This window comes from Erythrolamprus reginae, chromosome 7, assembly GCF_031021105.1.
Source record: "Erythrolamprus reginae isolate rEryReg1 chromosome 7, rEryReg1.hap1, whole genome shotgun sequence".
NCBI lineage: Eukaryota > Metazoa > Chordata > Lepidosauria > Squamata > Dipsadidae > Erythrolamprus > Erythrolamprus reginae.
Window position 1 is genome coordinate 9,349,063 of NC_091956.1, and position 14,314 is coordinate 9,363,376.

The window sequence follows — 14,314 nt, forward strand, 5'->3', positions numbered from 1 at the left end:
AAGATAAGATGGTTTCATGCTGAACAGACTCTCCAACGCCTACAAAATTGGTTGCTTTTTAAATAAGAAAGTCCATAATTCGAAGATGGGACAAACACCAGTAGAAATATTGTGCTGCCTCTATGTTAATTGAGGCAGGCAGGATTTTCCCTTAGGTACCATTTGTCGTGGGTCAAGGGAAAATTCGAGGGTTCGGGTTTGCCTTGTCTTTCTGCACAAGATCCCCATGTACAATTGGTGGGCCACCGTGTGACACAGAATGCTGGACTCGATGGGCTTTGGCCTGATTCGCATGGCTCTTATTTATGTATGTATGAGTTTCTAAGTGTTTTTAATAGGAAAGTGAACACAAGAACAAGGGGACACAATCTGAAGTTAGTTGGGGGAAAGATCAAAGGCAACGTGAGAAAATATTATTTCACTGAAAGAGTAGTAGATCCTTGGAACAAACTTCCAGCAGACGTGGTTGGTAAATCCACAGTAACTGAATTTAAACATGCCTGGGATAAACATATATCCATTGTAAGATAAAATACAGGAAATAGTATAAGGGCAGACTAGATGGACCATGGGGTCTTTTTCTGCCGTCAGTCTTCTATGTTTCTATGTATGTATGTATGTATGTATGTATGGATTGATTGATTGATTGATTGATTGGATTTGTATGCCGCCCCTCTCCGTAGACTCGGGGCGGCTAACAACAGTGATAAAAAACAACATGTAACAATCAAATATTAAAACAACTGAAAAAAACCCTTATTATAAAACCAAACATACATACAAACATACCATGCGTAAATTGTAAAGGCCTAGGAGGAAAGAGTATCTCAGTTCCCCCCATGCCTGACGAGAGGTGGGTTTTAAGGAGCTTACGAAAGGCGAGGAGGGTGGGGGCAATTCTCTGGGGGGAGTTGGTTCCAGAGGGCCGGGGCCGCCACAGAGAAGGCTCTTCCTCTGGGTCTCACCAAACGACATTGTTTAGTTTACGGGACCCGGAGAAGGCCCACTCTATGGGACCTAACTGGTCGCTGGGATTTGTGCAGCAGAAGGCGGTCCCGGAGATAATCTTATGTTCTTATGTTTAATATCTCATGCAGCCATTAGAATTTTTCCCATTTAATGCGGTTGCGTTCAAAGAAAAGGCAACTCCCTTTTTAAAAATCTCTTTACGCTTTGCACTATCAGTAGACACCCCAGAAGGAAGGCGATTAAATCGCTGGCTGTTCTCAAGCCCACTTCCCTTTTCTCTGCAGCCTCTATTTCCTTCTCACGGAGCCCAAATTTATGTAATCTCTCAAAAGTTCCTTTCTCCTTAGGAGCTGAATACACCACACACTGACCCATAAGAGTTATCACCTGTTTCCATAACAACACAGAAAAATTATCATTATGTGTCACAGAAGGCAACTAATATTTCGGTTTCTTACCCACGTAGCTGCTAAAAAAACTGAAAAGGATTCTCACCTAACTCTGACTTGCTCCTGTCCAACTACAATTTGTCTGAAACCAGAGGTGGAAAAGTAAACAAGGGCCAAATCTAATGGGGGAATGATGCAATCATTAACAACTAAAAGCTACATACATTCAGGAAACGTATAAATGTAATATATTAGAATAGAATAGAATAGAATAGAATAGAATGGAATGGAATGGAATGGAATGGAATAGAATTGTTTTATTGGCCAAGTGTGATTGGACACACAAGGAATTTGTCTTTAGTGCTCTCACATAAAAGAAAGAGGTACATTTGTCAAGAATCATGAGATTCAACACTTAATGATTGTCATCGGGGGTCAAATAAGCAATGAAGAAACAATCAATATTAATAAAAATCTTAAGGACACAAGCAACAAGTTATAGTCATACAGTCATAAGTGGGAAGAGATGGGTGACAAGACTGGTGTGAAAAAAGTAGTAGTAATAGTAGTTCCATTCCATTCTATTCATTCATTCATTCATTCATTCATTCATTCATTCATTCAATAAACCATCCAGAGGTTAGGGAGTTTGACATTCATCAAACTAAATTGATGGAAGGATGGGTGGTTGGATGGACACACAATACCATGGCGTCAAATGTGGAAAGACTTTCAGAACCAGTGAAACAGAATATTTGTACACCGGGGTTGAAATGAGGGGTCCCCGGTGCTTTGTGAGGTTGCTTGTTTTGCTGTCGATGTTTCATTACCCAACCAGGTAACTTTACAATGATAATTATAATGGGCGGTAGGAAAAGCAAGTAGGATGCTTGGCTGCATAGGTAGAGGCATAACAAGCAGGAAGGGGGAGATTGTGATCTCGCTGTATAGAGCGCTGGTGAGACCACATTTGGAATACTGTGTTCAGTTCTTGAGACCTCACCTACAAAAAGATATCAATGAAATTGAACGTGTCTGGACGGAAGTCCAGAGGTGGGGCATCCCGCCGCCGCCGGCGGGTTCGTAAGGCAGAAAAAGTTCGTAAGAAGAGGCAAAAAATATTTTGAACCCCGGGTTCGTATCTCGAAAAGTTCGTATGACGAGGGGTTCGTATCACGAGGTACTACTGTATATATAAATAAAAGCCGGCCTTGGAAAGGCAGCCTAGAGATAAATCGAAAGGAAGGAAGAGCGGGGCTGATTTTTCATCTTATGACAGCAGCTGGCTAGAGTCAGCCTGAGTAATCATTCTGGTCAGTGCACAACATGATGTGCTAAGCACCACCGATTCTCCCCCCCCCCCCTCCTATGTAACGGGAACGAGAAAACACGCTCACCTTGAGGCTTTTCGGACTCTGGCTTTTTCAAAAGAAAACCGAGGCTGCTCACTTAGGTCATATGTCCGGGTGGTTGGTTCAGCAGACACCCCTTCTTTCGCACCCTTTCTCCGGTTGCTGCTGCCGGCCGCTTGGCTGGCCCTGGGGGTCTCCGTAAGGCTGGGGAAAAGGAAAGGGTTTGTCCCTTGAGTGACCACGACATCTTGTAGCTTGTTCAGTTGGATGCATTTGCCCTTCAGCTCTTCGGTCAGGTCCCCGATGGTCCTCGTTTGCTTTGCGAGCTGCTCCTGAAGCTCTAAGATGTGGTAGTTCCTCTCGTGCAGCTCTTCCTCCTGCCTCTTCAGTTCTTTCTCGAGCTCCCAAATCTTGTTTCTCAGGAGGTCTGCGGCCCCTGTTATTGTGCTGATGCTCAACCCGGGGTCTTTCAGGACCTTGCCGCAAGTGGAGCAACCGAAAGGACAGCTTCCGACATGGCTGACCGACCTCCGCAGGTACCTGGGTTTCACCGAACCATTTCCCATTGGGGCTGGTGACCTAGGCAAAGGAAAGAGATCAAACCTTGTGGCAATGTTGTACAAAAGGGGGAGGGGGAGAGGGGCTCATGGGAACAATCAGAGCCGAGACTGGACTGGACAGTTGTTGACTTGGGATAAAGTCTGCTGACTTGGGCAGGAAAGTTGGACTAGATGATGTTGAAGGTGCCTGTGATTCTGTGATTTTTTTCTAAACTCTATCTATCATCCATCCATCCATCCATCCATCCATCTATCTAATCTATCTATCATCCATCTATCTATCTATCTATCTATCTATCTATCTATCTATCTATCATCCATCCATCCATCCATCCATCCATCCATCCATCTAATCTATCTATCTATCTATCCATCCATCCATCAATCCATCCACCCACCCACCCACTTATCTACCTACCTACCTATCTACCTACCTATCTATCTATCCATCCATGTCTATCTTTTGTCTTCTATTATCTATGTCATCTATTTATATCTATCTATCCATCCATCCATCATCTATCCATCCATCTATCATCTGTCTGTCTATCTGTCTGTCTGTCTGTCTGTCTGTCTCTCTCTCTCTCTCTCTCTCTCTCTCTCTATCTATCTATCTATCTATCTATCTATCTAATCTATGTCTATCCATCTATCATCTATCCATCCATCTATCCATCATCCATCCATCTATCTATTCATCTATCTTTGTATCCATCTGTCAATCTCTCTCTCTCTATATATATATATATATCTTTCTCTTTCTCTCTCTCTCCACTGTATATCTACCAATCGGTTAACTTTGCCCATGTTAATAAATGCTAGTAAAATAAATAGCTTCTTTGGCAGAGAATAAAAAAATCCAATAAATATCAAGGTAACAACAAGGAAATAAAAGATTTCTCTACAAGGAGAAAAACCCCTGTTCCAGTGAATCAGCTAATATATACCATGTCTATATGTATGTTTCTTTATTTTATTTGTATCCCACATTTATTACTACAATTAACTTATTAGTACAATTAACAATTAACCAAACAATACATTAAGATACATACAACTACACTATGTGCCTTCTAGGGTTATCAAATAGCTATTTATGTCGAAAATGAAATGAAAAGGAGGATTCGGAATATTACGAAATTTGGAACAAATTTTACGATTGGCTTGAAAAGAAGAAACAAATTGAATTACATTTAATTTAGTGGTATACATGCTACTCTTAACTATTTTAAGTTAATATAAGCGTATTGATGAAGTAAAACATGAAGAATGTTAAAGAAAAGGATTATAGAATTATGTTAATTATAGAAATTATATAAACTGGAATTTAATTATAGTTTTCTCATACTCAAACTTAAATCCTCAACTCAGATAACTAGCAGAAAACCAAACCAAACTAAAATTTAGAAATCTAAGACTGCAGAGGTGAGCTGAGGAAAGAAACCATTTCCTTAACCCTTGTAAAGCAGCTGAAAACTTTTAAGGGGAAAATGAACATAAATTTGCACAGGTGTTTTTTTAAAAAGACAAAAACTGGGAAAACCCTGCAAACCAAACCAACAGAGAGGCAGAGACTGACAAATCTGCAAATGCCAAAGTAATCAACAGCCAGGTGTATGTTCCCACCCACACACACCCTTTTCAGTAATTCCTACTGATTTGGCCACCAAAGGATTAACTTCATGCTGCTCCAATCTCATGTATTGTTCAGTGCTTTGGCAGGCTCAACACATCTGGGCCACGTGCAAGTTTAAAAGTCTTTTTAAAAGAAACTTGGACAGAAATGGAAAGATTCATAGACTATGTCCGCAGCGTGGAGAAATGCTCAGATGTGGTATTATTGATTGATTGATTGATTGATTGATTGATTGATTGATTCATTCATTCATTCATTCATTTATTTATTGGATTTATATGCCGCAATCATAAAACAGTGTACAGTAATAATCCAATACTAAAAATGATTAAAAACCCATTAATATAAAAAACCAAACATACATACAGACATACCATGCATAAAATTGTAAAGGCCTAGGGGGAAAGAGGATCTCAATTCCCCCATGCCTGGCGGCAGAGGTGGGTTTTAAGTAGCTTACAAAAGGCAAGGAGGGTGGGGGCAATTCTAATCTCTGGGGGGAGGTATGAATTGTTTTGCTTCTTTCACAAGGCCAACATCTACTGCCAACCTGGCCTTCCATTGAGGACCTGTAGAATCCACGAGTCAAAAAGAGGGCGGTGAAAATGTCACATCCTGGACACAAACTGCTTCAACTCTGACCCTCAAAAGACGTTATTTCTGACAGTCTCAAAATGGGGTGAACAGTGCAGTCAGGCAGTAGGGAAAGCAAGTAGGATGCTTGGCTGCATAGCTAGAGGTATAACAAGCAGGAAGAGGGAGATTGTGATCCCACTATATAGAGCGCTGGTGAGACCCAATTTACAATACTGTGTTCAGTTCTGGAGACCTCACCTACAAAAGGATATTGATAAAATTGAACGGGTCCAAAGACGGGCTACAAGAATGGTGGAAGGTCTTAAGCATAAAACGTATCAGGAAAGACTTAATGAACTCAATCTGTATAGTCTGGAGGACAGAAGGGAAACGGGGGACATGATCAAAACATTTAAATATGTTAAAGGGTTAAATAAGGTTCAGGAGGGAAGTGTTTTCAATAGGAAAGTGAACACAAGAACAAGGGGGCACAATCTGAGGGTTAGTTGGGGGAAAGATTAGAAGTAACGTGAGAAAATATTATTTGACTGAAAGAGTAGTAGATGCTTGGAGCAAACTTCCAGCAGACGTGGTTGGTAAATCCACAGGAACTGAATTTAAACATGCCTGGGATAAACATAGATCCACCCTAAGATAAAATACAAGAAATAGTCAATGTTTCTATGCTTCTATGTTATAGAGCAGGGGTGTCAAACTTGATTTCATTGAGGGCTGCATCAGGGTTGTGCTCAGCGACAGGCTACCATTTCTTGCGCTACCTGAATGGGCCGGGAGTATAAGGATGCGCGCGCATGTGAGATTTACCGGAATCACTCCTGTTGTGCATACGCAGCCTGTGTACAGCTGGCAGTAATGGAGCTGCACACGCAGCTCCATTTCTGCTACCGGAGTGGTGTTCCCCCCATAGAGGTTGTGTTTGACCTGGGGGGCAAGGGATGTGTCCAGGTATGTGTGGCCAACTCAACATCACTCATGTCGGGGGCATCTGTGGTGGTCCGAGCACTCTGCCAGCAAAAACATGCTCCTGAGCTCCATTTTCAGGCGGCCTCCTGCAATCCTCTGCCAGTGAAAACAGAGCTCAAGAGGCCACACGTGGCCCTCCAAAGCTCCATTTTTGCTTGCAGAGGCATCACAGGCCAGTCAGTTCCAGTTCCATCCCAGGCCAATCAGTAGGCCAGGTCTAAGCTCCCCACGGGCCACTTTTGGCTGCTGGACCTTGAGTTTGTCACCCGTTATAAACAGTGTTCCCTCTAATTTTTTGGGGTGGGTGGGCGGAAAAGTATAGTGTCTGAGCGGCAGTCCCTTCGGGACTGGCCGGCACAGAAATAATAAACAAACAAACAAACAAACAAACAAACAAACAAATAAATAAATAAACAAACAAACAAACAAACAAACAATCCACTCTGTTTTGCCTCAGAGAATTTCAAAATAAAATACTGTACTGTGTGTCTATAACTGTGAGCTCATAATAGGGCAACTCTATCAATATCAAAATGCCACTTAAATAGTTGAGCTAGTTTCAAACTAGACTTTGATTTTCTTTCTCTCTTCCTTACTCCCATTCTTTTTCTTTCTCTTTTCCTTCCTCTCTCTTTTCTATCTGTTTCTCTCTCTTCCTCTCTTCCTCTCTCTCTCCTTCCCTCTCACTCTTTCCCTCTCGGCTTCTGGGCAGGTTTGGAAAACTCTGAGTTGATGATGATTTTTAAGTGAGCGATTGCTCACTGCTCAGCTTAGAGGAAACTATGGTTATAAAGCATTGCACAGCAGAACAACTAGACACAAGGGCAGTTTTTCCCCCGCAGGCCACCACTCTGCTAAACAACTAATACCCACAACAGGGTCAAACTATTAACTAAGATTTTTATTACTATTGTTCTTCTCATCCTTCCTATTACCCATCTCCTTTTCTACTTACAACTCTGCCGCTTGTAGCTTTACAATTTATTTTGTTTATTTAGTTTCCCAACATGATTTATGTAGGTTTGATTGGTTATTTAATCTGACTATCACTAAGTGTTGTATCTTATGATTTATGATGAATGCATTTTTATGATGACCATGATTTATCACTCATAGTTTTTATGTACACTGAGAGCTTATGCACCAAAGACAATTTCCTTGTGTGTCCAATCACGCTGGGCCAATAAAGAATTCTATTCTATTCTATTCTATTCTACTCTACTCTATATTGTTCTGTTCTGTTCTATTCTACTCTACTCTATTCTTTTTTTCTTTTTTTTTTGTAAAATGTATTTATTTTTTTCAAATATAACAGAAAGAAAAGAAAAAGACATACATAAAACATATAGTACATACAACATTGGGGATATGAGAGTTTCCCCACTTTTTTTTTGAGTGTTCAATCAGAAAATTTTGCTTCTATTCCATAATATTGGTTCCTTAATTCTTTTATTTGACATGTTGCTTTGCTTGAATTTTTATTTAATTCTTCGCTGTTCTTTCCTTTAACCAGTCGTAGAATTTTGCCCATATTTTATAATAATATGAATCTTCCTTTCCCTCTAATTTTTTGGATAATCTGTCCATTTCCGCACAGTCCAATGTTTTTTTTAATTGCTATATTTTCTTCTGGTGCTTTATCTATTTTCCATTGTTGGGCATATGCTATCCTGGCGGCTGTTAATATGCGTATAACTAAATATCTTACCTCTGTTCTATTCTACTCTACTCTACTCTATTCTATATTGTTCTGTTCTGTTCTACTCTGCCCTACTCTCCATTCCATTCCATTCTATTCTTAACAGTAACCTGCTAATTTCAGGGAAGCCAAACCGCTTAGATTCAGAAAACTGGATATTCTCTTGGACAAAGTGTCGCAATTGTAAAATGCATATAACCAAATAAATGATTTTTATTTTTGCTGTGGCATGGCGTGGCTGTGTTTCCCCAAGTCAAAAGATCTCCCAACTGGATTCAGGTAAGTGATCATTTCCTGCCAGAAGGAAGCACAAATCGAAGAACAAATTGAAGCTTGAAAATTACATCTGGCTGAGTTAATTGGCATCCTTCATGATGGGCTTAGTCCTGATGACTATTTTTATATCTTTCCATTAGAACACCGAGCAAGTAAAAAAAGAAATCTCTCTTTTAATTCGAACTGAATGGAATTCTCCTGTTAGAAACATAGAAACGTAGAAGACTGACGGCAGAAAAAGACCTCATGGTCCATCTAGTCTGCCCTTATACTATTTCCTGTGTTTTATCTTAGGATGGATCTATGTTTATCCCAGGCATGTTTAAATTCAGTTACTGTGGATTTATCTACCACGTCTGCTGGAAGTTTGTTCCAAGCATCTACTACTCTTTCAGTGAAATAATATTTTCTCACGTTGCTTTTGATCTTTCCCCCAACTAACTTCAGATTGTGTCCCCTTGTTCTTGTGTTCACTTTCCTGTTAAAAACACTTCCCTCCTGAACCTTATTTAACCCTTTAACATATTTAAATGTTTCGATCATGTCCCCCTTTTTCCTTCTGTCCTCCAGACTATAAAGATTGAGTTCATGAAGTCTTTCCTGATACGTTTTATGCTTAAGACCTTCCACCATTCTTGTAGCCCGTCTTTGGACCCGTTCAATTTTGTCAATATCTTTTTGTAGGTGAGGTCTCCAGAACTGAACACAGTATTCCAAATGTGGTCTCACCAGCGCTCTATATAAGGGGATCACAATCTACCTTTTCCTGCTTGTTATACCTCTAGCTATGCAGCCAAGCATCCTACTTGCTTTTCCTACCGCCCGACCACACTGTTCACCCATTTTGAGACTGTCAGAAATCACTACCCCTAAATCCTTCTCTTCTGAAGTTTTTGCTAACACAGAACTGCCAATGCAATACTCAGATTGAGGATTCCTTTTCCCCAAGTGCATTATTGGGGAAAGTCCTTGACTTACAAAATTTCATTTAATGACTGTTCAGAGTTACAAGGGCACCGAAAAGAGTGACTTATGACCGTTTTTCTCATTTATGACCATTATAGCATCCCCATGGCCACATGACCAAAATTCAGACTCATATTTATCTCATATTTGCGACCTTTTGACAAGCAAAATCAATGGGGAAGCCAGATTCACTTAACAACCGTGTTATTAATTTAACAATTGCAGTGATTCCCTTAAGAAACGTAACAAGGAAAGTTGTAAAATAGGACAAGCTTCATTCAGCACAGTGGTTCTCAACCTTTCTAATGCCACGACCCCTTAATACAGTTCCTATAACTGTCTGGTTTGGTGCTGCAGCCCAACAGGACCGACACAGACATCAGAGGATAATCAGAACTGCAGAAAAAACAATTGCTGCCAACCTGCCTTCCATTGAGGACCTGTATACTGCACAGGTCAAAAAGAGGGTGGGGAAAATATTTACTGACCCCTCGCATCCTGGACACAAACTATTTCAACTCCCACCCTCAAAACGTCACTACAGAGCACTGCACACCAAGATAACTAGACACAAGAACAGATTTTTTCCAGAACGCCATCCCTCTACTAAACAAATAATTCCCTTAACACTGTCAGACTTTTTACTAAATCTGCACTTCTATTTCTACTAGTTTTTCTCATCATTCCTATCATCCTTTTCCTCCAACTTAGGACTGTGTGACTGCAACTTGTTGCTGGTATCCTAATATTTTTATTAATAATGTTTCTTCATTGCTTATTTGACCCCTACGACAATCATTAAGTGTTGTACCACATGATTCTTGACAAATGTATTTTTTTCCTTTATGTACGCTGAGATCAAATGCACCAAGACAAATTCCTTGTGTGTCCAATCACACTTGGCCAATAAAATTCTATTCTATTCTATTCTCATGTTGTGGTGACCCCCAAGCATAAGTCTAGCACCAATTCTCCCAACAGAGCTTTAAGCTAATTGGCAAGGAGGTCAGAGGGATACCCCCACTGTAAACGCCTGATTGGTCAGATTGTAAAAATATTTTCCAAGGCGCCAGAATAGAAGCTTTAATTCCTAACACCATGGGAAATTTGTCTTTTCCTGTGGTCTTAGGCAACCCCTGTGAAACAGTCGTTCGACCCCCAAAGGGGTTCCGACCCCCAGGTTCAGAATCACTGATTTAGCAAAAGTGTCAGCTAACAACGACAGAAATTTTGGGCTGAAATGCAGATATATTCTTGGCTTTGCATCCTGATTCCATCTATTATTTATTATTTATTTATTAATTTATTTATTATTTATTCATTTGTCCAATACACAAATACATAGGAAGAAAAATAGACATGTAGTAATATATATAAGGGTAAAAGTGACCTTAGAGGAGAGGATATATGAAAGAAAGAGAATATATATGATAAGTGAGAGAAAGGAAAGACAATTGGACAGGGGACGAAAGGCACACCAGTGCACTTATGTACGCCCCTTACTGGCCTCTTAGGAACCTGGAGAGGTCAATCGTGGAGAGTCTAAGGGAGAAGTGTTAGGGGTTGACACAATTGAGTCCGGTAATGAGTTCCATGCTTCGATAACTCGATTGTTGAAATCATATTTTTTACAGTCAAGTTTGGAGCGGTTTGTATTAAGTTTGAATCTGTTGCGTGCTCATGGGTTGTTGAGGTTGAGGCTGAAGCAGTCATTGACCAGTAGGACGTTGCAGCATATGATCTTGTGGGCAATACTAATTGCCCACAAGATCAAATAAATTTACTGAGTGAACCCTTAGAGCAGGGAGGGAATTTAAAACAGGACCTCCCAACTCTTGGTCTAACAACCGCAACACTGTTCCACATGCTATCCTAAACCAATGTTCCTCAATCTCAAAATGGAATGGACTTCAACTCCCAGAATTCCTCAGTCAGTCTGAGATTTGAAGTCTAGGCATCTTTAAGGATGCCAAAGTAGATTAACACAGATCTACAATCTCTAATGTTTTTTTCTCTTTTGTTAAAAAAAAATGCAGCTTTTGGAGAAGCCGAAAAGTAAACGATTCCTCATCCCCAGTTCCCATGCTCTAAAATGTTGGAAAAAAACAAAAGCCCATTAATGCATCAGAATAGAACTGGATCTTGAAGATCATCTAGTCTAGAGTAGGCAAAGTTGGCTCTTCTATGATATGTGGACTTCAACTCCCAGAATTCCTGAGTTAACATGATTGGCTCAGGAATTCTGGGATTTGAAGTCCACAAGTCATAGAAGAGCCAACTTTGCCTACCCCTGGTCTAGTCCAACCCCCTGTTCAAGCAAGAGACACCTCCAGCGATGAAGCACCCACAACTAATAGTAACAGTAACAACAACAATAATAATAACAGAATTGAAAGGGACCTTGGAGGTCTTCTAGTCAAACCACTTGCTTAGGCAGGAAACCGTTCACTACTTCTAAGGTCTCCTTACGACAATGGTTCTCAGTGGACCCTTTGGGGGTTGAATGACCATTTCACAGGGGTCACATAAGACCACGGGAAAATACAAATTTCCCATGAAAGCTTCTGTTCTGGAGCCTTGGAACATTCTACCCTTAGACTATCCACGACTGACCTCTCCAGATTCCTAAGAGGTCAGTAAGGGGCGTGCATAAGTGCACAAACATGCCTTCCATCCCCTCTCCAATTGTCTCTCCTATAGCTCATATATCTTTTCTTCCATTCCTATATCTTTTCCCATATCCTTCATTGACATATTTTATTCTTATATCTTCTCTTCTATTCTTTCTGTGATATATTCTACTACGAGTATATTCTCTATAACTTTCATTGTGTATTGGACTAACCAACTAACTAACTAACTAACTAACTAACTAACTAACTAACTAACTAACTGTTCTGCCAGGTTCTCTGGTAGGACCCTCCTGAAAATTCAAGGGTACAAATTTCAGACACACACACACACGTTTGAAAATTCAAAACAATGTTCTTTATCCCAAAAGTCAAAATAAACTCAGCACTCTTTTTGTATTGCAAAGAGCACTCATCCCAAAACAACAGGGTAGTCTGTACAATTTCCCTTAAGCAGTCATTAAGTACTTAGCTAGCAGCTGTGAAGAAACTTCACACCCCTTCTTCTTCCAAGGAAGTGAGACACACACACACACACTTTGCTCTGCTTTGTTTTCAAAGGCGTGAAAAATCAACAAAGTCCAGAAACCAGCAACACAGGATTCTGACGAACTGTGATCAGATACTCTTCCACAACGGCCAAACCCACATGCTGCTATTTATAGCAGCAGCCCTAATTACTGGAGCCCCACCCAAACACAGGTGGCCGCTCTTATCGCCTGTAATATGTCCTTACTTGGTCTCTTCTACGCATAATTCTGCGCTTGTGTGGGTCCAAAACGTCTTCATCCGAATCAATGGAAGATAAGGGAGATTGACTGCCTGGGCTGTGTGCCAAGCCCTCCTCTGCCGAGTCACTCCCACCTTCTTCTTCGTCCGAGGAAACTAAACTCTGAACTGACTCTGTCGGCAATAACACAGGCCTGTGACATGTTGAAGTTTCCCCTGCATCCACTTCCACATTCCCTGGGGCAGGAGCTGGGCCAGAGCCAACCACAACACTAACTAACTAACTAACTAACTAACTAACTAACTAACTAACTAACTAACTAACTAACTAACTAAATAAATAAATAAATAAATAAATAAATAAATAAATAAATAAATATTTTTACAATCTGACCAATCAGGTGTTTACAGTGGGGATGTCCCCCCGACCTTCTTGCCAATCAAGTTATTTATTAATTGGACTTGTATGACGCCCCTCTCCGTGGGAGAATTGGTGCTAGACTTATGGTTGGGGGTCACCACAACACGAGGAACTGTATGGTTGGGGGGTCACGGCATTAGAAAGGTTGAGCACCACTGTGTTACGACTGGAACTTTTTCAGAAGGATCCACTGTATCTAACATACACATTCACACAGAAACAATGTTTCTTCAAGCTGCTACATTTAAGTTGTACTGGATGGTAATCAACATGATGGACATGGGAGCTGAATTAACCCATTGAGGGGACACCAGACTGGAGAAACTGGACGTGCCTAGGAAACTTGTGGTGATCACCGAAACTTTGGCTGCACAGAAAAATAAAAACCTCCCACCTCTCTCTCTCTTTCTTTTGCTACAATGCTATTTCATTAATCGACAGAGGAGCTCAAATGTGTTGTGAATTCACATCAGAACTTCACCTCTTCTTTCTTCTACTGTGGCAAGAATCAAGAAAGACCCCTGTGACCCAACTCAAATCAAACCCTCCTGCTCGACTGTTGTGGTTAGCTCTGGCCCTGCTCCTGCCCCAAGGACTGTGGATGTGGGGGAGACATCCACATGCTGCAGGCCTGTTTTGCCCCCGGTGGAATCTGCTGATGAAGGCTCCTCTGACCAAGAAGACATGAGTGACAGGGAGGAGGAGAGTGGTGCAGACAGCTCAGAAGGAGATCAATTATCTAGCTCCTCCTTGGATTCAGAACAAGAGTTAATGATACAGCCACGCATGCGCAGAGCGATGCATAGGCAGTAACAACTGAAAGATTATTATCAAAGAAAATGAGGCCACCTGTGGTTGGGTGGGGCTGTGGTAATTAGTGAGGCTGCTATAAATAGCAGCCTGTGGGTTTGGCCATTGTGGAGGATTATCTGATCGTTGTGTTTCGTGACTGCTTTGCTGACTTTGATCTTTGTGGGCTGATCTTTCCTCGCTTTGAAACTAAACCAGAGCAAAGTGTGTTTCACTTTGTGAAAGAAGAAGGACTGTGAATTGCCTCACAGCTGCAAGCAAAGTATCACAGAACTTATAAGAGACTTGTACAAATTACCAGTTTGTTTGGAGACGAG

The 14,314-nt window shown here is 40.9% G+C and overlaps 1 protein-coding gene across 1 annotated transcript in view; it reads right to left on the minus strand.

Moving 5' to 3' along the window:
• The window catches only part of PRKG2 (protein kinase cGMP-dependent 2), an 87,358-nt gene extending 84,082 nt beyond the window's left edge, over positions 1–3,276 (minus strand). The window contains exon 1 of the mRNA XM_070756545.1: positions 2,756–3,276. Within this exon, the coding sequence (XP_070612646.1) occupies positions 2,756–3,276 (521 nt within the window). The remainder of the gene's footprint in view (positions 1–2,755) is intronic.
• Between the last annotated feature and the right edge of the window lie 11,038 nt (positions 3,277–14,314).